This window comes from Symphodus melops (genome assembly GCF_947650265.1).
Source record: "Symphodus melops genome assembly, chromosome: 16".
NCBI classification, from domain to species: domain Eukaryota; kingdom Metazoa; phylum Chordata; class Actinopteri; order Labriformes; family Labridae; genus Symphodus; species Symphodus melops.
The window spans coordinates 9,006,609-9,032,842 of record NC_136706.1 but is presented as its reverse complement, the minus strand read 5'-3'; the positions used below and the strand labels follow the sequence as shown (position 1 = coordinate 9,032,842).

General features: G+C 40.3%; 1 protein-coding gene across 2 annotated transcripts in view; it reads left to right on the top strand.

Moving 5' to 3' along the window:
- unc5cb (unc-5 netrin receptor Cb) overlaps positions 1-26,234 on the top strand; it is a 110,076-nt gene that overhangs the window by 42,181 nt on the left and 41,661 nt on the right. For both annotated transcript variants that reach the window (XM_079364366.1, XM_079364365.1), the window contains exon 2: positions 21,824-22,054. In XM_079364366.1, coding sequence (XP_079220492.1) covers positions 21,824-22,054 — 231 coding nt within the window. The remainder of the gene's footprint in view (positions 1-21,823; positions 22,055-26,234) is intronic.

Genomic DNA, 26,234 nt, shown 5'->3' with positions numbered 1-26,234 from the left:
CATTAAATGAGACCTCGGGCCTTTGCATGCAGTAAAAACTTTAATTAGTCTGCCTGGTCTTCATTATATTCCCACACAATATGGAAGAGCTCATATTTTTTCCTTTTCATGGTTTCGAGCTTTGCTTGTCTTAAAAAAAAAAAGTTATTTCTGCTGCAAACTTTCTCCTCTCACTTATTGAATCAGGCTTTATATAAAATAAATAGGAATGCAAATGTTCTTCGAACAGAATCCACGCAGAGCATTCCCACTTCTGTGTTTGAATTGAGACTTTAAAAAGGTGGATCTATAAATCATTTGCTTCGCTTTCTGCACCCTCAGCATCGTCACGGTGACACCTCAACACAGAGCTGTGTTGTACAATTTAGACTTCCAATGCTTTTCCCTATGTACAGTAAGAAGAGGGCTCGTGTTCTTTCTCTCCATTCTCTGGTTAAAAGTAATGGTCGGCTGTCTGGAAAAGAAACGTACAACTCAACACACTACTTTTTTTTGTCCTGAGGGCAGAAATAAACCTTTGTATGTGTAAATCATCCCTTCTTCCCTCATGCATGCACATCATTTTACATTTTTCTCTCTGCAGATGTGTTTATAATGTGTGCGTGTTATCCTTTGCGTGTCTGCGTACACTGTGTGAAAAAGCTCTCTTTGTGGAGTGAGTCCCCGTATGAAGGGGATAATGGCAGCAGACACAAGCTAATGTACAGTACTATAAACATTAATGGATCATTTGGGGATACACAGCTCATATGAAACTTGCAGGGGCCACTCTCATGGTATATTGCCTTTAATATGGCGCTGCTGACACACTGCACAGCATATGATAGGCATGGGTGTTTAGAGGAACAGCAGGAATATGACATGCCTATATTAAAAAGACATTAGGAGAATACAGGAGAGGCTCAGTGCTGAGCTACACTCCCCGGTACAGAGGGGATAATTTTTGGATTTTAATAGTATTTGATGATTCCTCTGTGGTGGAGTTAGGGTTGGGATATGATGCGGATTTTATCAAGCTGCTCTCCAGTAATGTGCCTTTATCTGCATTCTGTACTCCTTTTATTACCACAGTGACAAACAAATGGAGCATTATTTGTTCTGTGTTTCATGGATTACGCTCTTTATATTCTCTGTGATTGTAGCAAAAAAAAAGGAAGAAGTTATGATAACGTTGAGTTTAGTAAGGGACAGTGGTGCTCGCATGACCAGATAACACCATTAATAATTCTGTCAGGGCAGGGCTAGGGAAGGGGGAGGGTTCAGAGAGGAGGGAGGGAGGGAGGGATTTTGGGGGCAGTGACAGTTTGGCAAGGTGATATGAGCTGAACTACTAGCCTGTGGAGAAGTCCAACCCCCCCACATATCCCCTCCTGATATCACGCAATCTCCCTCTCTGAAGCTACCATTCTCTTTCTCTCTGTCACCTTCTTCCATATCTTACCGGCCATGTTTTTCCTTCCCCTCTATTTAGACACTGTGTTTACCCCCTGGTGTGTAACTCCTGGGCCCTGGCTGTCACTCACTCTGCTGACTGTTAGACCGCACATGTCATATGGAGAGGGGATATATTGAATTTAGAGATATGGGTTTATGTGTGTTGATACATGGTAAACACACAGTTTATTTAGTTGATGCTTTGTGTTAGGGAAAGCCAGTTATTACAATTAATCCCAATTTTAAATACTGGCCTTTATGTAACAGGTAATCTGAAAGCTAAATGTCTCAAAAAAAGTTACAGCTCCTTTAAGGAATCAAGGCATGGGTTGTAGCTGCAACTGGAAAAATCAGGGGATTTACCTGGCATAAAGGTTTATAACTTTTGAGGGTAATCTGTATCGGCAACATTTTGGGTTGAATCATCAATAATCATACAGTATATGTCTGTCTATGGTTCTCTGTGCAGTAACTCCACTGTGAAGTCTGACTCTGTGAATGCTGGCTAATGTGATGTGACAGTTAATGTCACTGAAGCAGTCATGGCTGTCAAGTGAAAAGCTTTCATGTTTTAAATTCAGTTCAAGGATTACATGCTAGTTAATGGGATGACAAAAAAAACACATGCCGTTGATTTATGAGCCATTACAAAACCCATTAAATGTATTAAAAATACAGAGTCATTGAACTAAAAATAGGTCAAAAAGGAATAAGTACAACTAATGCCTCACATGACAAGTTTTAAAATGTAATTAGCTACAGGTTCTGACAGCTGAAAACAATGATTTTCCTTTTTCCGTAAATCAGCATTGAATGTCAAAAGCTTACAGGTTACATCCATCACGAAAAATACGATCTGTGGAATCCTGATATGAACTGCATTGGTCATTGCAGCCATGCAGAGATAATTGGGTTTTAAGAAAAAAACATCCTTTGGTAGAATTTCAAACGTTCGGAAAGGTTCATCCCTGTATGTGTACTCTTTGATCTGTCAGCTTCAGTTCCCTGTGAAGTTTCTCGGCGTACATTGTGTGTCTGCACTACTGTGAGATACTGAATACATGCTCCTGGGTGGGCATGCACATACAGTGCGTATGTGTGTTTGCATGCCTGTTACTCTATTTCATGACTGAAGGCCATGTGTGTAGGAGTCTACAACAGTGACATCAAGGCCGCAGCATAGACAGGAACCCCAGGGAGTTGCATCAGCATGGCAGCCAGACATCTGATAAGGTTGTCAAGTGTAATTTAGACTTAGGTCTAGCCTGATTTATAAACGTATAGACACAAAATACTCACAAAAAAAGTATGCTCGAGCTACTTGAAAATAAACACTTTGTCTTAATTTCTCCCTCTGTATGTCTTTTTCTTGCTCTTCTTTACTAGTTAGGCTTCAGTGTCAGTTTTGTATTAAACACCTGCTTTGAGAACAGAGATCAGTCGTGTGGAAAAGCCCAACAGAAGCCTTCAAGGGCTGCGGATCACAAGCAAAGTCAAATATTTGGGTATGGAGCAGTGGGGAGGTGCACGGAAGAAAATCTTTTCATCCCTCCTCCCCAGTCGAGGATTTCTGCAGCTGTCAGAATGTATCTCAGGGTTTTGGGGAATGAGCCTCAGCAGGTGACAGGGTGGGATACCTACTGCAAAGGAGCTGATTACAATACCTCTGTAAGGGCAAGCGGCTCACCATTGTTGTTGTAAAGGTAGCTATCACAATGTTTTAGGTATTCCTTCTGTTTTTCAAAAAGAAGGGATGTTTATTTTGTATTAGTAAACACACTTTACTTTCCAGTCAGTGCTATGGGAACCATGAATATTACACCAGTCTACTGTACAGTGTAGATGGAACCAACCTAAAAAGTACTAAGTGGTCAACAAGCACTTATCCAGTACAGACACAGACTGGGTTGATGCAAAATGCATGGTTTCTCCCTCGGTTCATAAGAATCTCTTAAACTTCAAATCACACCAGTAGTTTATCTGTTTTCCTGTAAACAATAAAGAGCTGAAAACCATAACCTTCTTTGTAGAGGCTATAGCTTGCACAAGTACAGTACTGACAGTAGGTTCTTCCGTTGTTCATGATACACCTTTCTACTAGGCCATTTGTTTCCCTGTACTACAACTGAAGACTCCCGTAAGACTTTGTTCATCAGCCAATCTGATTGTCCCTCAAAACTGTACTGGTTCTTTCTCGATCCGTGCTTTACCTTTCCACCAATTCTCATGAAAATCAGGCCAGTAGTTTTTCTTTAATCACAATGACAGTAAAGCAAACAGAGCAGAAACACAAACGCCTCACTAAATGTAATATATAACCAGGCATATGGGAAAAAAAAGAGAAAGGTAATCCAGTAGCTGGTCCTGCTTTCTTACAGCACTTACATTGCAGAGATACTGGCACATTTAGAGCCTGAATCCACTTTCAATTTTTAACCTTTATGAAACCACAAACCTGTCACTGTAAAGTGAGTTCACTCAATTGACTACTGTGGTCCTTCTACTAAAAACTGAGAAAGTGAAGAAGAAAGTTTCCCTGAGGGCTCGTCAGATGAGTTTTTGGGTGAGTAGCAAGACTCCAATTTTCATTGTGATACTGTAGTGCAATTGCTTTTAATGTAGACCATTTAAAAGCAGCACAGATGGTGGATACAATAACCGAAAACTGTATATGACACCGTAGAGCAATAATATGAATATCCTTAGTTTAAAGAGCCACTTTTACTTCATATAGTGCTTAAGTATCTGCGCCTGAAGAGGAGTTCAGGAATGTTGGATTCTTATTCATTGGTAACAGTGGAATTGGTGCATTGGGAGCAATAATGAGGCAACAACATCAGATTGTTGTGGTGAATAGAATGCTGAACTTTACAAATGGTAATGAGTTATAGGTAGTGATAGCAAAAGTTGCTGACTGAGGTCCTGTGAACAGAATTATCCTTGGGTAGAAAAAAAAAAAACGGAAACAAGGAGGGCTTTTGTAACCTATGAAATCACATTAACAAGATGTTGAAAACGAGTCACCGGTACCATTTCCAAGTGTACACACAATTGAATGGGCTGCATCAGGATTTACAAGATCACTTTATCTTAGTTCTTAAGACCTCCCTGAACTTGAGAAGTCAGAGCTTTTGCCAAAAGAGCACTTTAGAGATCTTTCAGGAAGAGCTGCATAGAAATGCTGGGAAAAGGACTGGAGGGCAGCTTGAAAAAGGGCTGCTGAATGCATTTTAGCTTTCATTAACATAGTACATGGTGAATGCTGACAAATCAAAGGTATAAAGGAGGACAATCTGCATTACTTCCCTGTGTAGGAACCTAATTACAGCTGCTTGTATGTGCAGTGAGATGCAGCATGAAACCAGGGTAACTGGCTGAGTTTCTATATGTCTTTTTGCCTGCTGTCATCTCTCTGCTCTAGTATTTTAGATATCTTCCACTGGGGAATGTCAAAGGGATGAATGCAGTGGAGATGAGAAGGGACAGCCTCTGCTTCTCAGACTGTGGAGCTATCGCTATCTGTGACTATTTATCTGCATTTCCCTCTGGGTGACAGGGAATGTGGCTGAGCTGGGCTCTGGCTGTGCTCCGTCCTTGGAAGTGGGCGAATGGCGGACAGGCTGAGAGTCAGACAGATGCCCTCAGCTTACCACAGATCATTAATGCATGAGGAAGATGGAGATGGGCAGTATCCTGTTCCACTGGAGAAAAGGTCACAGCAAGTAGAGACTGTAGAGGAGAGCCAACATGAGTTGAAACGGTAGGAAGATGCAACGGATAGAAGTTAGACAAGTAAGAGAGGGTAGATAAAAGAAATGAAGACTTTTCCTGTGACATTCATGTCTTTGCACACATGTTTATGTCGTTATCAGCTGAGATAGCCGGATATCAAAACTACTTTTTCAATCAGTTGCTATATAAACTATTGGAAGCAACCGATTGTCTTCACTTGAAACAAGACAGCTATACAATTAATCTATAGGTTAGTAATATAACTATTTCCATTTAAATTCCTGAATTACAGTATCTGAGGAGTTTGGAGTGAGATGACTCTGTAAGTTCAGGTACCTTGACGTTGTCCTTGCATAATTCTCCAAGCGTGTCAGTAGTCTTCATTCCACAGTTCTCAGAGGCTGTGTATTACTATCGAATGTTGCAGCCCCTTAGCTGTGCTCCAAACCTCTCCTCCTTCATCCTATGCTCCCAAGGAGAGTGACACTGATGATACGTTTTTTTTTGATTGCCAACAGTTTCACACGATACACACAATATCCATTATTAAATGTTTCCAATTTTGCTGTTTTCATTTAATTTAGCAGAGGTGAGCATTTTAAGTTGTTGGTGCAGATTTGTCTTGTGAGTGTTGTACATTCCATACAAGAAGCAGGAACCCGCTCTGCTCATGCGTGGCTGTGCAAATGGCTGTTGTGGCTGGGAGGTCGGGATGTTGTGGCTGGATGTGCCTGTTTCTCCAGTGCCAGCCTCCTTGTGTCCACGGGGGGCCGTAACTGGCTTTCTGTTGCTGGATGGTGGAGGTAACGGGTGCGGAAGTGGAAGGGGACAGGTTGGGGTGGGGCACATACTTGCTCCTTCTTGCCCCTCCATTATATGTGGTTGACCTAGTTCAGCAATGAGTAGCACAAGAGCGGAGAGAGCTGGGAGGGTTCAGGGCAAAATCACAGGCTGACAGAGGTTCCCTGGTGAGTGGAGCTGGGTGTGTGATTCCCTAATGCAGTCATCCCCCCACACCACCTGACACGGATGCACAAACACTCAAATACACACAATGTCCTCTGTACAACCAAGTGTTATGTCCTCTTAATACATCCATTAACAGGTGTGAGATTGGTGGATGCTTTCGATTTCCTTATGTGTGTGTTTGTGCATGAGGTCATTTTTCTTGTTCTATCTGGTGACAAGCAATCAATAGAGCAATGCTATTTATATTTAATAAAAGGTTTCTTGAAATTAATGATACCCATTCCAAAGCCTTATTTTTTATTTTGTAGACTTCCCTACAGCTCTCCAGCTTTCCAACTGTGTGATAGTGTAAAGTGGTCGTATGGTGTTAGGCCACCAAGGCAGTGTCAGTCTGGCACTAAACTAAGAAACCCGTTCGCCACTGATACTCTTTCATTCTGTGTTTTGATGATGGGGGTGGAGACAAATTCTGTATTGAAGAATTGAACCAGAAACCATTAAAATGGCCAGGAGGGGGCGACTGCACTGGTTGCAAAAAAATTGTCCACATATTAGAAGCCAGATGGGTTAGTCTTCTAAATTGTTAGTTCAAGTCATTGTTGATTTGTTTCCCCAGTAAAATAAACAGTTTTGTCAGGGTATGCTTTAGGGCAAGGCCACTTTTTGTTTTTAACTACTCGACTTGATGTCCAGGAGCGAGATGAAACAATGTTTACCTCATCTGTCGTCCAATTAACTTTTCTTCTGATAAAGAAAATAAAGGATAGTGGCCATAATACTAAAATGTAGGCATCTAAATATGGGTTTCCAAACCCTTTGCAGACCTAACTGTGGCCACATCCACTTCTTTTATGTAATATGTGGGACATTAACAAGTTGACTGTATTTGTCAGTTTTTGCCATTCATTTGTCCTGTATATTTTTTCCCTTTTACCCTTGTGTGTGTGTGTGTTTGGAGTTAGTCACAGTGACATCTCTAAATATAAATATTAATGACCATAAAATGCAATGAGAACACGTCAGGATCCCATCAGTCAGGCCACATGCTGACGTGGTTGGGATGTATCAGACCACATTTGAGGAAAAGTCTCATCTTTGCAGCATTTGCAAAGCAAGACAAAGCTCCCAAAAAACAAAAACAAAAATCTTACTGGAGGCAAGTTTCCATCTTGTTTCTCATCTTCTTTTCTCTGTTGCTTTAATTTTTTTCAGATTCCTTTAAGTTTCCAACCTCTTCTCTTGGTTTTTGTGTGCAAGTGGTTTGGTAACCAGCATAAAAGCCTCCTGTTAAAAAATAGAAACGTTAGTGTTGTAGTAGCCTGAGCATAGTAGACCCATCCAATGGTCTCTCAAGATATATTTGAGATGCACCCTATTTCTAACTTTGACCTGCAATCTCAGCCGGATATAGAAAAATACCGGATATTTCTGATGCTCTTGATACCAATGGTTTGACAGGGTCAAAGAGACAACATCTGTGTTTATTTTGTGTGCAGACAGGCCTTCATATGTCAGTGTTTATTAAACCATAAAGAAGCAGCACAATTACTGTACATTTGTCAGTACAGCTCTTGTCTGGAAGCCCCTTTCCCATCCATATTGGAGCTGAAATGAGGGAGGCCAGTGATATCAGTGAGAAACGACTATTTGGCTGAGCAAGGATGCAATCCATCACCGGAGCTGGATATGGTGTTGTGCACTGTGTAAGAGCCAATGTGAATATGATACCCCATCCAATGTGTAATAGCAGCTATGTTGTCATTCCTCTGCAAGCCAATATTACAAGGGAAAGGAAATGGGCTGAGACAACAGCTTTTTTGTGTTGCTCTCTGTTGAAGCCTGCACAACCCTGATGTGTTGATTCACCAAATTGAGCAAATATACACTGTTTTGAGGGACAGACCTTGGGAATATTTTCAATGGTGTCCGTTTCATTAAAAGTAATAAAAGATGGTTTGAGTTCAAGGGAAGCATGTAAATTCAAAGCCCCTCTTTGAGCGTTGATGTTAGGGTCCTAGTACACACAAAAATAAAGAAGCACCCTTCTGAAAATAACATGTACATACTGAGCCATATGTCTAGCAACAAGCATGTTGCAATTCCCTTGAACGCTTGCAAAGCTCTTTTCACAGGCATAAGCACATTAAGCATCCTGGTATCCTTGAATAAACATGCAGGAGGAAATAGCAGTGGTATTGAAATACAAGGGGGAAATTCTACACCACAAAACTATTGTGTGGCAGCCAAACATGTTGCAATTCCAGTGAAATTCCTGAATACATTTTTTCATTTCTGTAAGCTTACCAAATACACCAAGAGTAATCATATATCCAGGTAGTATGTCACACGTGTTTCCAGTGAGAGGTGTATTTGTACATGAGCTGAATATCAAATATTCTCAGGAATACAGATGCAAAACAAGGATCAGCATTAATTATTTTAAACATGGAAAACAAGTCTTCAACGAAACCAGCGTAGCTATCTGCATGTTTTATGACTCTTGGCCTTGGCTGATATGTTAACCAGTCTCATGAAAGACTTAATGGTTTATAGTAGCAAAATTCATAGATGTAAATAAAAATGCAAACTGGGGCAAAAAGAAAAATGTTGGTATGAGTATGAATAGCTGTTTTGGTAATGTAATGTAACAATCAGTGGATGCTGGTCTTCAGGACGGATTGCAATTTCTAACAGATAGATCAGGATGTACAACTAAGTTTGTTAGCTTGATGCTAACTCATAGGGGCGATTGCCATTAACAAGCTAAAAAATATCACTTTGATTTCTGTAATTTTAAATTCAGAAGCAATTCATTTTACAAAAGAAAACAAGATGGTTGTTGCCAACTGTTCATTAGACTGTAAAAACAAAACCTAACCAAGTCCCATAAGTTTAAAGGTATCACCACTAGGGTTGTTCTTGTTCGCCGTGACAATGTCTCTCCAACAACCTCTTTCTCATTTAGCCACTTAAGCCTGGTTCACACGGCAGGATAATTACGCCGATTTCGGCTCCGATTCTCTCCTTCCGATAATCTTAAGGACGCCCGATCATCATAAAATAATCTTATAAGATCATCCTGCCGTGTGTGGTGTGTTCAAATCGGGGATATTCAACATGTTGGATTGTTTTGGCCCGATCTCTCATCATGTGTGGTGTCCCCCGAGGAGAAAACTAGCACGAGCCTGTTGACGGTTGATGTGTAGCCAATCAGAAAGCGAGGTGACGTAGAGGCGAGGAAACTCCGGGAGCATAAAAAAAAACAGCTGTCATGATGGCGCAACAGAAAGTCCGGTGGACATCGGAGATGGAGGACCAACTCGTCGACCTATGGCAACATCATGATCATCATCATCAACGCCTTTTCTTTTTAAAACGTGTTTTGTCGCATAAAAACACAGCACTAACGATCAAAACCGCATCCTCTTCGCCCGTCATGTTTGTTTACTCTGGAATCACGTTTAATCTCGTGAGGTTTTGCGAGATTTCCTGTCTGATCGGGGGATGTTCGCGAGTGAAATCGGTTCGTGTGTGGTGTGTTGATGTTGCCGTGTGGCCGCACACCACACACTGTACGACCGAAACTGTAAAACCTCCGATTATTTATCGCCATGTGTGTGGTCTCTACAGTTTGGGAAATCGGCCGACAATTTTAAAATCCTGCCGTGTGAACCGGCCTTTAGCTTCCCATTTCAAAAACTTGAAAGCTACAAAATTCCTGAGGGGGTTATTCAACAATGTATTTTATGTTGTAGCACTGACCACACGGAGCTTATGTCAAAAGCAGATGCTAGCTCATATCTGTGTTGTTTTTTTTGTATTCATTTAAAAACTGTGGCAAAAATATTGTTGTGCTTTTTTTTTAGAACCACATCTAACACTGTCTACTGTAAGTAGAGAATTAGCATGTTGTACAACGGCAAGATTGTGTAACAGTATTACAATTTTAACAGCCGTATCTAACGCGAAAGCTGTTTGGCGAAAAGCTGCATAATACATTACTGGAAAAAGGGATAGAGTTTGTGTATCAGTGTGTCTGCCGTGCCATGTGTGTGTATATGAGTGTGTGTCATAACCCTGAGGGCAAGATATAGAGTCATGTCAATTAGCTAGCTATTGAGGCTGGGGTCTTGTTTTTATTATCAACATCATAACTGGGGTGTGTGTGCCCTTTAGTATATCACCTCCTGCTCACCCTCTACCGATCCTGGGGCTAAGATTTATGGTACTGCATTACATCTGCCTTGTCACATTAATTCATCCATCAGACATGGACACATGTACACACACGCTAGTTCATAGCCTACCCTACCCCCCTCCACACCATAGTAACACCATCAAAGCCTGCATTAGGGCATACACTCATGTTTTGTGTATTACAGCATGCACTAAATCCTGATTTTCTCATTTCCCATACCATCTGAGGTGTTTAGTAGATCAGTGCAGGTGCCTTTATCGGTAACATTTAAAACAGAAGGGGGAGTTCTCGAAGCTCTGTATGCCTCCTCATAGGGATATTTGATTGACAAGCTGGTGGAAAAGTGATTCCTGAGGTTGATGTGTGTGTGGTTGTCTCAGGGGGGGGAAAAGGGAACCAGATTCAGTGGCAGACATGGAGAAGAGACGGTGCTCTAGGGAATGTGTCTCACACGTTTAGAAACACTTCCAGTCCTTAGTGTCCTTCACAGAAAGTGCTGCCAGGGATTTTTGTGTGTGCTAGGAGCGTTGGATACTTTAGTGCTTCGGGATACATATGTGTGAGATATGCATGTGTGAAGTGATGGCTTGATGTACATAAGTGGGGGATGGTTCTCTTCTGCTAATGATAAACCCATATTTAGAGCATGATATGAAGGAATGACTGAAATAATGGCTTTCAGAGATGTCATTCAAACTTATGTTTATAATTATCATCATGCATAAATCTGTGTTAATGTTGATGTGCTGAATGTGTTCTTTAATATTGGATTTGCTCGGAAAAACTGGCCCTTGCAGCTAAGAACTTTTCTTAAATTAATCACAAGTACAAGGTTCAGTATAGAGATCAATGTTCCTTAAATGTATTCCTTTAAGAAAGATGGTAAACTTAAAAGTAAAAGTATTGTTTCACACCAACTCACCAAGCATCATACATCATAGGATTAACACTATCTTTGAGGATAAAGAACAGCTCTACAAAAAGATAAATGACTTACATAGCAAGCGAGCTAACCACAGCTAACACTAACAAATCAATGATCAACTCACCAGCTTCCTGCTATTGTACAAACATACACTTAAATCATACAATAACTTTTGTTTTAAAAAACTACATCAGGTAGGAAGGAACATTAGATCAACATAATTCCCCATTAATAAATCTTTCATCAAATATTAGCAACGTTCATTTAGAGAAACTGGTGGAGGTTAACTCAGAGTGGTAGCTTCATTGATAACCTGAAATAATAGCCTTTTGAGAAAACAAGGCATTTACTGTCTTTTATATATCTCGATCAACTATTTTCAAGTCTCTTGCAGTTTTTCTGTAAATAGTTATGAAATTGAAATGATATTATTTTGAAATTAAAAAAATCCTGATCCTTTTTCCAAACCCTTACAATTCAGGGTTTTACTTCTACACTAATTCACTATGTTAGGCCTCTCTACAGCTGACAAAGTTTTTGAAATGATATCTCTTTTTTATTTTTTTTTTTATCCCTTTGTTCCAATAAGACTTTTACACAACTGGACTCTGAATGTATTGTCAACTCTCATGCAGGATAGAGTTATGCTATTGTACTCTCCTAGACTCTTGGTGCCATTTCCCCACTTCCCAACTTACACAAGTCATTTTCTGTAATTAATTATTTTGGTTTAATATTGATAAGGCTGCGTGTGATCTTAGTTTTTTGATGAGATGTCAAGATGACTTCCTACTGTCAGTTTGCCTGTTTTAGTGTTTTGCATTCTGACTCTTTGGCCTTTCACTGGTGGCACATTGTTGCTGCCCGCTGCTCTTGGCCAATTAGCCAATGTCAAGGCATAGCATCGAGCTATTGGGCACAGCAAGGGGTCAGAGAGAGCGACACATCTTCTCTGACAAGATTCGCTCAACTCTGCAGCCCACCGGTCGGTACGGCAGTGATGGCCCTGTCTGGCTATGGGCACCCAGGGGTGTGACATGTGACAAGCGAATGGGCATGTCCAAAAAGGACCAGTCGTTATGGCTGCAAGTGAAGTCAAGCAGGGGGCTTCTGTATGCCATGCTTGTTTTAAAAGTGTATTAAAGTGTTTGTGCATGAGTGGATGTGGGTTTTGCAGGCAGTGGGTGGGCCTGAAGGCAGAGGAGCATGACACATTCATATTGACACCTGTCATTGAGGCCTTGAAGCATAAACACAGAACACACAGACCTGGTATGAAGTTAATTGGGGTTTCCATTGGGACGGTGCGTGTTTGAATGCTTGTTCTACCTCTGTGGAGGGGTTAGTTTGGACCCCTTGCTCCTGCCTTACACCCCTCTGTTTCTCCTTTGGACTCAATACAGAGAGCGATGTCTGCTCCGTACCTTACCGCACTGTAAATTAGTCCCGGGTGGTGACATGGTGCTTGCTGGGTAATTTGGACAATGGGGCGTTTGACAGCTCACACATCAAGGCTACAGCGCCCCAGGGAGCCACTACTCCTCCTGAGCTTTTCTCCCTCTCTCTCTCCTTGCACGCTCTTTTTTTCTCCCTCAGTGCTGATGGAGTGACTCTCTAAGTAGCAGCATCATTCTCCAATCAAGCACCAAAATGGCTTTTCATCCAGGAGGGAGTGAATGGGGGGAGAAAGGGGGGAGAAGGGAGAGTGAGAATGTACAGTGCAGAGAGACTCTTGTAAAAATACAACTGATGTAGATCGAGCAGGAAAATGTTTTGAAAAGGTCCAAGAAAACCGATATTTGGTTGATTCATGTGATGAAATAACAAGAAATGTAAAAAGATGAAGGGATTTTTCTTGGCTGTGCATCAAAAAACCTTCAATTTATACCATAATTAAGGATACAGCTAGTATAAAGACAAACACATTCTCAATGTAAAACACTATGTTACAGAAAAAGGAAAAAAAACCCGTAATCTTTGTATCCACATTTGTTAAATAATAACATTTATTAAATTCCATGCATTTCCATGCACTATACCATGTGTAGACTTTAGACTTTATATAGACTTTGACCAGACATTTATCTACCAATGAACATGCATTTGGCATGAGTGGCAAGGAAAAACTCCCTTTAAACGGGCAGACATTTTGGGCAGAACTTGACTCTTTGGTAAAAAGCCATCTACCTCAGCTTCCAAACTTATAGAGTGTCCTAAAAACTCGAAGAAGCTCCACCAACGTTAAAGATCAATATGCCTGAAAGAAGTATAACAAATTAAGAATACCTATAAATACAATAGCACCTTCTCATAGTCATTGATTTAAATAGGGTCGTAATTGCCTCTACTTAACAGATTATGAGTAAGACTCCTTACATTATTTAAAAGATGGTAGTTTACTTATCTTTTGCATTTCTATTTCCGGAAAAAAACGAATGACCAGTTTTCATTTTCAATATGACCTTTTATTATTTTTCGTCACGTCAGTATTTTCGTCACAGAACACACAGAAACATACATCGATGGCAGAATGTAATCTAGATCTATTTTTAATGTTTTGAAATATTACAGAGGTGATAATTGGTAAGTCAAAAAAAGAAAAAGGATTTGACAAACCTTAATTATCATGACACTTTAACCTTGTGTATACTGGCGCTGTGATGTGACTGGACAGACAGCGGCCAAGGCCTAGCATGACCCTGGCAACTACCAGCTGCCTCCTGCCAGAGAGCGGCCAGAGCAGACCATGTGAAGGTCAGGGATAAAGCACCAGAGAGAACATGAAACACCCCCAATGAGAAAAACTTGACCGGCTGTACACAGACAGGAAGAAAGACATTTTCTAGAAAACTCTGAAGCCGAAAACACAACTTTTACCATCTTTTCATTTTACGAGATAATCTTCTCTTTTTGAATCAGTTTATAACCTAAGGTCACTTTGCGTGAAGATTGAAAAACAAGATTGATCTTTATAAATGCCCATTACTTTGTTGAAACATTTTGCATTATTTTCTCCAAGCCCGCTCCTCAGAACTATTGTCTATTTTGTGTGTTTGTGTTTGGGCTCGATCAATTTGTGCACAGTCATTCTTTCTATTACATCACTTACTCTGGTAAAGACGAGACCCAGATGAGCCACCAGATTACATTTTTTATTGGGTTTCTTTGGCAGCTTATGTGGGCACCCTCACGTTCATTGAGAGGTCAGCTTGCAATTGATCATTGTCACATAGTTGCCATTTTCCTCTGATGTGATGCTAATGACTTGAAGCTAAACTACGCCATTATGTTTTACTTGTTTGTTTTAGGTTTTAAGTTTTTTACATTTCTGTTATATGACAAACTATTAAGATTTCCCTGCTTCAACCTTTATCAGCAACTAAAACACATGATAATAGGCCCTACTGCTGGAAATCTCAAGTTAAATCAACATATCAAGCCATTAGATATGGTAAGCAAACAGTGAACAGTAGTTAACAAACAGACACTTAAAAGTATTACACTGAGCTAAAAAGTTAATGCTAATAATTGTGTTACACAATGCAAAAGGAAGTGATATTGTACTGTACTAGCATTATCTGTTGCCCAACCTTAGCTTTCTTAACTAGCCTAGCAGTTAATAGTCAGTAGGCTTAAAAAAGAGTGAAACTTCATCAGCTCTTGAACCTTCATTTCACCATAACAATAAGGACAATCTGGCCAGATTTTAAATTAAAACAGCATATTTGATTACTGATTAGCTCATTTAGACAACAAATGGTAGCAGCTAATAATGGACCACTTCACCACTTCTAGATTATTTTGCAACTGAATAAACAATAATACAAATCTGGAGTAATATTTGGTCATATTCGAAGTTAAAACAACAATAACCCATTAGTTATGTTAGACAGCAGCTAATGCTAGTTTTCCTTTCTATAGCATTTTCTGGCAAATAAGTGGTGTTATGCCTTCATCCACCTCAAAGTTTATGGTTATGTTATCAAGAAAGTTCCTCAGAGCTGTCATATGCAGTTGTCTGGCTGTAGTTAGTTACCAAATGTGTTGTTTTTTTACTTTAAATATGACCAGATTTCCCTCAAAATTTTCACTGTAAAATATCTTTTCAGTTTTTTATAAACCAAAGAGCTGTAATAAGATGGTTTATAAAATACCTTGCATTTATAAGACCTATAACCATAGAGTGCATCATTATTCAGCATTCCCACCCTGAGCATTACTTAAAAACAATCGTTGCAATGGACCAGAAGCTGTGAACTGATAATGAGGTTAATTCTTAAGCCTACTGACCTTTAACTTTAAGGAATGTTTGCTTGTTTTTGTTACTCTTCCCCTGCTGGTTTTTGTGACAGTAAGATTCCCTGGAGATGAAATATCAGCGTGCTTAGCAAGCCCCTGCAGAGAGGCTCAGATAGGACAGGGCTAAAGGAGGGGTCACTGCCCCCCTAACTGTAATCAATAAATACCTACTGCAGCCAAGCGTTAGATGGGGCCCTGCGGACATTGTGTGTAGACACATTAGTGTATATAAAGCACTTGGCTGGAAAGAGACATTAGAGTGGAAGTAAGCGTGTGCTCAGTTAGTTTCTCATGGAGATTCTAAAAGACTTTTCCTTTGAAAAACAGCCACACATATTGATTTATACAACTGGGATGTATGGGTCCAATACTAACAAGTATTGACTAAAGGAAGTCGTTACCATTGATTAATGTCCACTCAATATAATGGGTAGGTGTGCTCAAAGCCCATTTATAGGTAGATCTGATTGACAGTCTATTTATCCTGCTTCAATTGACATGACAGCTGAGTGGTTTATTATTCCGCTTGACCACTCAACTGCATACCACCTCTTGTCCTTCCCCACTGCGGCAGAGCAAAACATCACCCAGTAAAACTCGCTGTTGTGTGCCTATCTAAGCTAACCACTTACCAACCTTTCCCTCTACCTGGAGCAGGAATGGATGTGTATATATAATGAGAAGGATAAGTGGGGGAAAAGTGAAAGGAAGAAGGTAAAACAGGAATGAAGAGGGAGAAGAGTTATGCCGGCGTTCATCCTTGTTCAGCTTGACTCCCGCCTGATTGAAAGGAAACGTTGGCTCCACTGATACGGTGCTTTCCTTGGGACGATAACTCTGGGTAAGCACAGGTGGAATGGAGAGAGTTTATCTTGCACAGAGGTGTCAGAGTCCAGCATTCCAGGCTGTTATCGCAGACAATGGCATACAATATGTTCTTTAAGAAATACAATCTTACACATGTTTAGCTTTGGTATACAGTACTGGAAGACAGGTGATAGTGTAGATAGAGTATAGACATATTATGTAGAGCATAGATAGAGAACATAGTGTATTATATTCATGCAACAAAATCTCATATATAGAGTCCTCTTTGTCTCTTTCAACTTCAAAATGTTGCTTGGCACTTTTTTTTCTTTCTTTGGTGAAAGTTAAACCCTGGGCTTTTCTGTTACATTGAATGATGCAACCTTCAAACTGTTGTTAGACACTTACAAATGAACAATATATCCTCTTAGACACCTGAATGAATAGCCCAACCACAGAAAGATGAAGAACAAATCAGAAATGTAATCAACATTTCAAAAGACTGTCATAATGTCATTTGAAAATGTATACTGTAAGTAGTCCTTTATAATGTGCTTTCTAACTTCGTTTCAACGTGATGATTTTGTTTTGCTGTTAATTAATTTGCGTGATACAATAAAGCATTTTAAGTTTGATAACTGTCCTTCAGTAAGCCAATAAGGGCCCAACTGTGACCCCAACGTTGATTATACATAGCTTACAAGATGTATTTCAAAGTGTATACTTTGGGGATCAAATTCAAAGAATTTCAATATCAAAGAAGCCAAAGCAGATGTAGGATCCGTTACGAAGAAATCAAATACACTGACATATTCTGAAACATATTGCCTAATGTAAAAATGCACAAAAAAAAGTCTCCATATGGAAGAGGTAATGCTTTAAATTGTATAAATAAATCATTTCCCCTGTGATTTGGAGAGGAGACTCACAGATACACTCTCATTGTTTGTTGACTAAGTAGATAATAGTCGTGTGTGTGTGTGCTCTGCCTTGAAACTGACTATTTTTGTTCACTCTCGAGAAATTCACTGAAATCTCTCTTGGACTTTTTTGGCACATTTCCAGAGCATCTTTCATGAAAAAAAAAATCGACTTTGGCTCCTCTTCAAACATTAAGCCAATATGTTAAACTACAGGAACCCGTATGGTCTGAAGTGAAAATTGAAAAGGCAATAGACGAAAATCATCCCAACAGTGGAGACAAACATGATGTATAATGCTTTGCTATCATGAGTTCTCACTATTCTCAGCACAATAGACCTCATTAATGTGGCCAAGGTATTGCCTGTCAAGTAACAGTAGTGTTCTGATTGCAGAGGCGAGGAGTAATATTTCTTCAGGAGGTTCTACTTCAGCTCAATTTCAGGTATACTAGCACTGATTTGGCTGGATTGGCTAAATTCTAATTGAAAATATTGATTCGTGGTCATTATGCCCCTGTTATATGATGGTACTTATGTATGTCTTTGTGTCTCTGACTGTAACTTTGTGTTTTTCTGCTGCCTGTCTTGGCCAGGTCTCCCTTAGAAAAGAGTTTTTTAATCTCAATGGGACCAGTCTGGTAAAAAAAAAAGGTTAAATAAAAAAGAATAATAATGATAATAATAAAAATCTTACATCCAATGATATGTTGGTCACCAAGACAACTTGTAAGGAAAGAATGTCAACACAGACTTGTTGGAGAAATGATGGGCATTGCAAACTTGGACTTGGATGAATCATGTGGGCTCTGGTGGACTGTTAACCACCTTCAGAACAGACATACTGCCACAGGATGAACAGCCCAAACCTCATACATTTCATATGATTTTCTATTTGTTTGTGTCTGATGTGGGTGTTGTGCACTTCTCTATGTACCAGTTTATGTATTTATGTAACACAGATAATCTGTTTTTAGCTCTGGATGTGTCTGTATGTGTACATTTCTTTTATAACTTTTTATACGTCTTATCTCAGAGGCTGTGCTTTTATATGTAGCCATGCCAGTGTTATGGTGTTACTTTGATTTGTCCGAATTGTAATCATCTTTCAATATTGCTGCACTCCCACATCTACTGGAGTTAACTCAAGCCAAGGAGGAGCTGACTGCCAAGACCCTATCATACCTGCCTTCACTCCCACTTACTAAGCTTAGATTCATGTGGTCCTTTCTGTCTTTATGTTGCTTTTTACAGACCATACGCCCTCTCCCTGATGGGTTCATCGACAGTGCCTAAAAGGACATAACCATACACTTCCAAGCTACATTTTTAAAACAATATGTAATTTATTAATCTGTAAAACATTTTGTAGTTCAGGATGTGCAATTGATATAAAACTCAACTAATATTCAGTTTGAGTCTTAAATATTCACTTATAAGGCTTACTCTTTGGATTAGGAAAACTGAGCCAATTATAGAGCAAAATACAATTTGAATAAAAGCGCTGGAAGGATATATATTTCATTAAATTTTAAACACTCAATATGGAGGCAATTTGAAAAAAATTCTGATTAAGCTCATGCCTACTTGGGAATATCAATATTGCAAACCAAATAGTGGAGGCATGCTAAATTATTATTCCTGAACAAAGGAAATGAGACTTAAAAAAAGAGAGGAGAAAGTATTTCAAAATGCATCTTTGATCAGTGTGTATCTGTATGGGCATATGTTCTGCACTTGTTGAGTTTTAGGTTCGTGCTGATACTGTGTGTATCCATACAGATTGTACCCTCTTGTAGAAGGTGAAGCTGAAACCTTGCTAAACAAGTTTTCATGAATAGTCTTCTCGTTGCATATGAATGGAGGCTGTGGGAGTTAGAAATAGAACAGAAAGTTTGAGCTTCTTGTTGCTCTCAGTATTCTGTTCACCAGGGAGGTGGGACAACGGAGGGAGGAGGCGCTAAGATGCTGTTTGTCTTTTTTTTTTTTTGGCTTGATTGGTAAGAGTCAGCCTCTTTCATTTTGTCATGTGGTGTCTTTCTTTCATTTCTGGGCTGATTTTTCACTGGAGGGCTAGTTCTATTCACTTGAATATATTATTTCTCGCACAGACGAAGTTGATGAATTCGAATATCTCTGAGCGAGTTTGTGTGTGCGCGCATCTGCGCGCATTAATGCTTGTACGTGTGTGTGTCAGTGTGGAAGGGAATGATGCTTTCATGGCCGTCTCAGATCTCTCTACCTCACAGCGCGAGGGTGCCAGGAGGAAGAGAGAGGGATAGAGAGAGAGAGAGAGAGAGAGAGAGAAGGAGATATAATGGGAATGGAGGGTGAAAGAAGGCTAACACAATCTTTAATGAGTTTCCTTGGCTCTCTTTTGCCTGTTTCTGGGTCACGGTCCCCTGGTTGAGGATGTGGGTGGACTGAGGACTATGGAGCAGTGAAAGAAGCGACTGAGCCAAGGCCTGTTGAAATAGACTTCTATATTCAAGAGTCGTCACCTACGTAACAAATACAGGATGAAAAGCGCCATCATTTTTTTGGAGCTGCTTCTCTTTAAGGCAGCAGAAGAGTAGAAACAATTTGATGAAAACAGTTAAAGCCTTTTCTTTCCAGCACAGACTGTGTGAGAAGACAGTTAGTCTTAAGGGTTAGAGGTCACTTGAAGCTTCACTACCTCTGCTCGATTAGCAGAAAATTATGAGCCAAGATAAGAGGGACTGAAATTTAGGTTTTTTTTCACATCATTATTAAAGCAAATTCATTTTTTCATAACCAAGACTGATATGTTGACTTTTGTATTGGCAAATAAAGATGACCCAAATAACACCAGTGTGACTGAAAGAATAAGACATTTGTTAAAAAAAAAAAAAAACACTGTTAGCTAACATTTAATCTTAACATATATGCTCTCTGCTAGCACCTCTTTAAAAAAACTCTCGCCAATACTTACTACCATGTATTTGGCCGTTACAGAGGCCAATATGGAAACTGCTAATGGTATCTGCATTGTCAGCTATTGTGGTATGAGTATTGCTATTTGTATCTGTTTTGATATGTGTATTATTAGTATTTGTATCGATATCCGTATCTTTATGAAGGTAGTCAATCTTCTACTATCCCCTTCAAATATCAGTATCTGCATTGGTATACATATAAGTTTTGGAAATAACACACTCACTTTTAAAAGCTTTCAAAACAGCCCTCAGGCAAACCCCCCTCATTCCTCGACAGTGTGGATGATGACTTTGGTCATTTGTGATTGCCCCCCCATCCCCACCCCTGCCCTTTCATTTCCTGGCAATCAACTTCAATCTGCGGCAGGTATGAAGGCAGAGATAACATTGGAGAGAGAGAGAGAAAGAGAGAGAGACATCGTGGGGAGATACATCTGCTAAGCTGAGACATTGTTTAGTGCTCCCGAAAGCATACAGGAGGCAACCTGTGTCAGACAACAAGGCTCCGGCATGTCCGCACAGTACGAGGTGAAGGGAGGCGGTTAGATGGAAGGAGGGACACGGAAGAATTACTGATGGGCTGATAAACTCTTTTGTTATCCAAACAGTCTGCCTTCCTGTTTCTGCGCTCCTCTGCTATATGTCTGCCCGGCTTCCATTTCAATGTCTCAATCTTTGTCTGTCTGGCTGAGTTACTGTTCCCCCTCGCTCTCGATCTCACCTTCTGTTTCCCACTGTATCTCGCCCTCTGTTACTCTGCTTTCTTTCTTTCACACTTGTGAATAATTGATGTCTACCGGTTCGATGGTAAGAATAGAAGAGTTCTGGAGGTGACAAATGGGGTGGCGAATAGCGATGCTCTCTTCAAAGAGCTCGAAAGTTAGCCGTGCTCGCTCGTGGCTGTGTGTGCGCGCGCCTGTGTATTTGTGTGCTTGTGAAGTTCTGTGTGCGTGTTTGTGTGTGAGGGAGTGCAGTTGTGTGTATGTGATTTAAGACAGGGAGATGAAAGGGAGTTGTAATTACAGGGAAGCGTATCTGTCTACTGCAGAAGTATCCGAGGAATGGCACAAACTGGGCCAAAAGCCTGAGGTCATTAGATGTGCTGCATGTGTGTGAGCATGCATCTGTAAGCTCGTGTGTGAGAGAGAGACAAAAGCAAAGCAAGAGAGAGAGATCAGCTTATAACTTCTGTTCCTCAGAGCCAACCTCTGAACTCTGCTTCTCATTATCTGGCTCTCTCTCTCGTTGCTCAGCAGTAGCCGGTTGTGGTTAGACCAAGCAAGGCCCAGTTTCTGTAAATCTACGCAGCCTTATTGCCCGAGAGGAATACCAGAATTTCCTGTGCTCTAAAATACACTTGTGTAAACAGTCAAAAATATCAAATGATAGGGATTTCACTGTGTGCTGTGCAAACGGATAATCCCCATCCAAAGAGTGTGGTTATAATACACTGTCCCTCTGTCTCTTGTCTGCTTTTCTTTCTCTCCCGACCCATCTGTTCTATCTTTTTCTGCGACTTTTCCTCCCTGCTTTCATCTGTCCCTTTATCTCACCCGCTCTCTCTCTCTTTCCCTCTCCACAGTGGACGATGACTTTATTGGTCTCGGGGAGCTGCCTGAAACCTTCCCATCAGACCCCCCAGAGCCGCTGCCTGTGTTTCTGATGGAGCCAGAGGAGGCCTACATAGTGAAGAACAAGCCGGTCAATCTGTACTGCAAAGCCACTCCGGCCACCCAGATCTACTTCAAGTGCAACAGTGAGTGGGTTCATCAGAAGGATCACACGGTGGAAGAGCGCGTCGATGAGACCTCTGGTCAGTACACCAATCAGCTCCATGCACATTCAAACAGACACCTTAACAGTCCTATCATGTGAACACTAGAATTGTATGTAACTTATTTACCTTTGAAAATGAATCTCAGATGAAAATATGCTTCAGATTCCCTCCATGTAATTAAAATAATGTCTTTAACATTGACAATACTACTGCAATTTATACTGAATGACTTTAGTGAACTTAAAGCAGTTTTGTTAGGAATCAGATCAGCCATATTTGGGGGGCTTTTTTATGCCTTTAGTTTAGAGATAGAACAGTGGATAAAGTTTAAAATTGGGGAGAGATGGGAAGGAGCCACAGGTCAGATCCTAACCGGAGCCTCTGTACATGGGGCATGCACACAAACCGCTAGTGTACCATTGCCCCATAATATTATTGTTTTTTTAAAGGGATACTTCACCCATTTACATGAAGCTGTGTATCATTAGAAACATGGTAGTAGCGTTGAATGGTCGTGAATCCAGCCCTCATTTTGCCCTGAGACGAGAAAAATGTGTTTTTCTTTGCTTGACAGTTTTCTTCATGTGATGCAAAAAGCGTCATATTGCATCACATGAAGAAAACTTCCAGGCAAAGAAAAACATATTTGTCTCATCTCAGGGCAAAATGAGGGTTGGATTCATGACCATTCAACACTACTACCATGTTTCTAATGATACACAGCTTCATGTAAATGGGTGAAGTATCCCTTTAATATCAAAATAGCAAGCATCACTTACCCCTTTAAGCTTTTTCTGCTTTTCCGTGCTCACTTTCAAATTTTGTTTTATTATTTTTTTCATTTTAAGGCAACACCAACCCTCTGAGACCATCAGAGAATACACTTTTAAAAGGACTCTGAAACTAACGTTGTGATTTGTGTTGAGTGTACAAATAACATGGTAGGTTTGTTTCAGCAGAGAAATAAGATCTCTATGGATTATTTGACCAAAGGACAAGCCTACCACATAGCTCATAGAGCTGTCTGATATCCTGCGCTCATCAAAGAGCATTTGAGAAACTCTGATTTCTTAAGTGAAACTGCTTTATGATTGATTGATTGATTGATTTAAGAAGAGCACATCTGGGGTAAATACCCTCCTGAAGATGGATACATGGGATTAGTGATCAAACCTAAAGAATGACCAAGATAGCTTCTTAGCTAATTGCTTTAGTTGAATTTATAAAACATGACGTAAGATGCAGAATCATCTTCATATGCCCAAATCTTCCATCCCCTAATTTCTGTACAGTGTAAAAAGATCACCTCTCACAGATAACTAGCATAACTACTGTCATACATTTAGATAGCAAATCAAAAACAATAAAGGAGGTAGGCTTGATTGAAAACATACGAACACACATTCCCCCAAAAATGTATTCAAAGTTTCATTTGATGGACGAGTTGCAAAGTCTCTCTGCAGGAAACACTTGACTCTGAGCCTCTCAAGGATCTTTCCTCTATTGGCGTTCCAGCATCTCCACTTTTGTGCTATGTGTGCTTTTGGGGTGTGTAGGTGTGTGTTTATGTACATGTTTGTACCATCGAGAAGGAAGTAAAGGCAGCAGAGCTCCAGCAGGGTTGTTTTTCAGCAGAATTCAGCCCCCAAAGGCAAGGGAGCCATTACACACAAACAGCCCAGCACTGATTGGCTGCATTCAGCTGCTCTATTGGAAATTGAGTTCTTTCTGTCGCCCACAGGTACCAATCACTTCACATTTACCCTTTTCATCCCACTGTTATGCCTCACACATGTCTGAATGCTTGCGCATGGACATGGCAGCAGCTGCTACCTCCCTTTAACATGAATTTTAAGGCATGTGTGCTACATATTGTATTTGAAATATAGCCGAATAGGTTCTGTTTTCCTGTCAAAACAGACGATTGTTGCAGAAACTGCATAAAAGTAGATATGAAAGAGTGTTGTAGTTTGAACAAAACTGAAAGATATGTTGACAACCAACCTGAATCTCGGCTTGAACTCCTTTCATTTTGACCTTATGTACTTTAGGAAGAAATACACACATCTGAGGATGTGTTTCATGGTTCTGATTATGACAAAGAAGAGGGCGGAGGTAGCAGTGGCTCTTGGCCTTTGTGTCAGAAGGTTTTGCGCTGAAAGCATCAACACAGAAAACAACCCACACATCACACATGCACCCACTCACAGCAGCCGTATCCACAGGCTATTTACTGCACAGATATTCATTCATTTATGCTCTTGTGCCCCCCACACACACACTCATCACCACCAGAGCCCAGAATGTGGATGTGTGTGCAGCCTCTCGCTACCCACTCCATTGCTCTCTGATTTCCCCAGATTGACAGAAAAGGAGCACAGATAGAAACTGGCCTGGTCAATAGCACTGATAGTGTAGCCTGAAGAAATTGGATCATTCCCTCTCTGCCCCCCTAACTCCTGTGTCTCTTCATTTTTTCCTCTTATCTTGTCTCTGAGTCTTGATTTCATGTCCAGGAGTGCTTTCACAATGATCTTGCTAAATGAGTTCAAAGGGCGCAACAGACAAATAGAGAGAGTTGGGAAGAAACTTCTAATGTTTTTGTTTATTTTGTTAATTCGCTGAATTCCCATCTTCCCATCTTTATCCTCATGTTAGACAAACTTTAGAGAACTTAGGGGCTCAAATGAATGCATAGGAAACTGCAAACTTTGTTTGTGTAAAATAAGCGTTTGGCTCTTTGAATCAAGTCATAGTCTTGTCAACAATCGGCTTGTGCCGAAGATTTCAATGAACTTTCTATCAGCATCAAGTTACAGTGGGAATAAACCAAACGATTGAGTCCTTATTGGTAGTATACAGTATATGTTGGGTTTTAATGTATGGACATATTTATTAAAAGTAGACTGTTTTTCAGGATTGTTTTTGGGCTCTTCATGCCTTCGATAAAAGGACAGACCTTTATGTTAACATATGAACATGAGTTGCTATGATACCAAAAACATTCCTAACCTTATGTTAATATGCACAAAAATGATACTTGGCAGGAGGCAACAATGAAACAACGCTTTGAAGATAGAAATTGTTCTACTAATGGCCACCTCCACAGTGATGACTTAGCTTAATTCACTCCTCCTACTGTTCTCTGAACACTGTAACATTTACTGCCAGTGTTGAGAGCAGGTTATATTCTATTGTGAACAAAAGGAACATTGATCTGAGCAAATGAGCATCAAATTAATTATAAGTAGAAACCCCTAGCTAGAGTGATATACTCTAGAGACAGCTTGTCACTCTCTGTGAGGTATGGGTAGAGGATCAAACAGCAGTGCTCTTCATATAGCCAGATAATCAGAGCACTTAGCCCCTACCCTCCTCTTTCAGGTCTCCTTCAATGACCAATGCCTCCTTCTATGCCTGACTGGACTGATCGATAATGCTAGCTGGTGCTAACGCTAAAGAGCTAGGCTCGCTCACTTTAATGACCACATTAATAATGAATCATCTCCAATGAGGAGCCATGCTTCAGCCGGCTATTAATGGGACCTATTGTAGAGTCATTTCTCTTCCAGTTAATGGCCACATAGACCAGTGTGAAGTAGCCCCTCAGTGCTGCTCCTGACAAGGGACACAATTTCTTTGCACTTCTTGATTGCAACTTGAGTGTGATCTGTTTTGTTGTTGGCATTGTAATGCTATACAGTGAGCTGCTAGCTGAGCAAACATGAGGTCACTGGATGAGGTCAGTATACTCAGATCAGGGCCCCAATCTTTTGCTAGAGTGAACCCTCTGATGTGTTCAAGTGCAACACGCAAGAGTTTAATCCTGCTTCGGTAATGTCTATGAAGTCATGAATGACTCCTAAAGTAGACTTATAGGGTGCGTCATTGTCTCCTGTCTTACGCTGCGGAGGGTTTATTCTTACATCTGACACACAATTCAACGCTCTGGAACCTTCTATAAAAGTCTAGAGCAGAAACAAAAAGAATTAACTGATCCAGGACATGCTTTATACCCTTGGAGAATTCATATCTGCTTATTGTTTTCAATATTGATTTTTACTCTGCAAGTCTGTATGTTGTGTTCCCACATCAATCTTTGACAATGTCATTCTTATAGCACACATCACCTATGAAAAGAGACATCGGCATGAAGGAGACACAAGACAACCACAGGCACACAAATGTGTGTGAGCAAACCCACAATGGAAGCAAA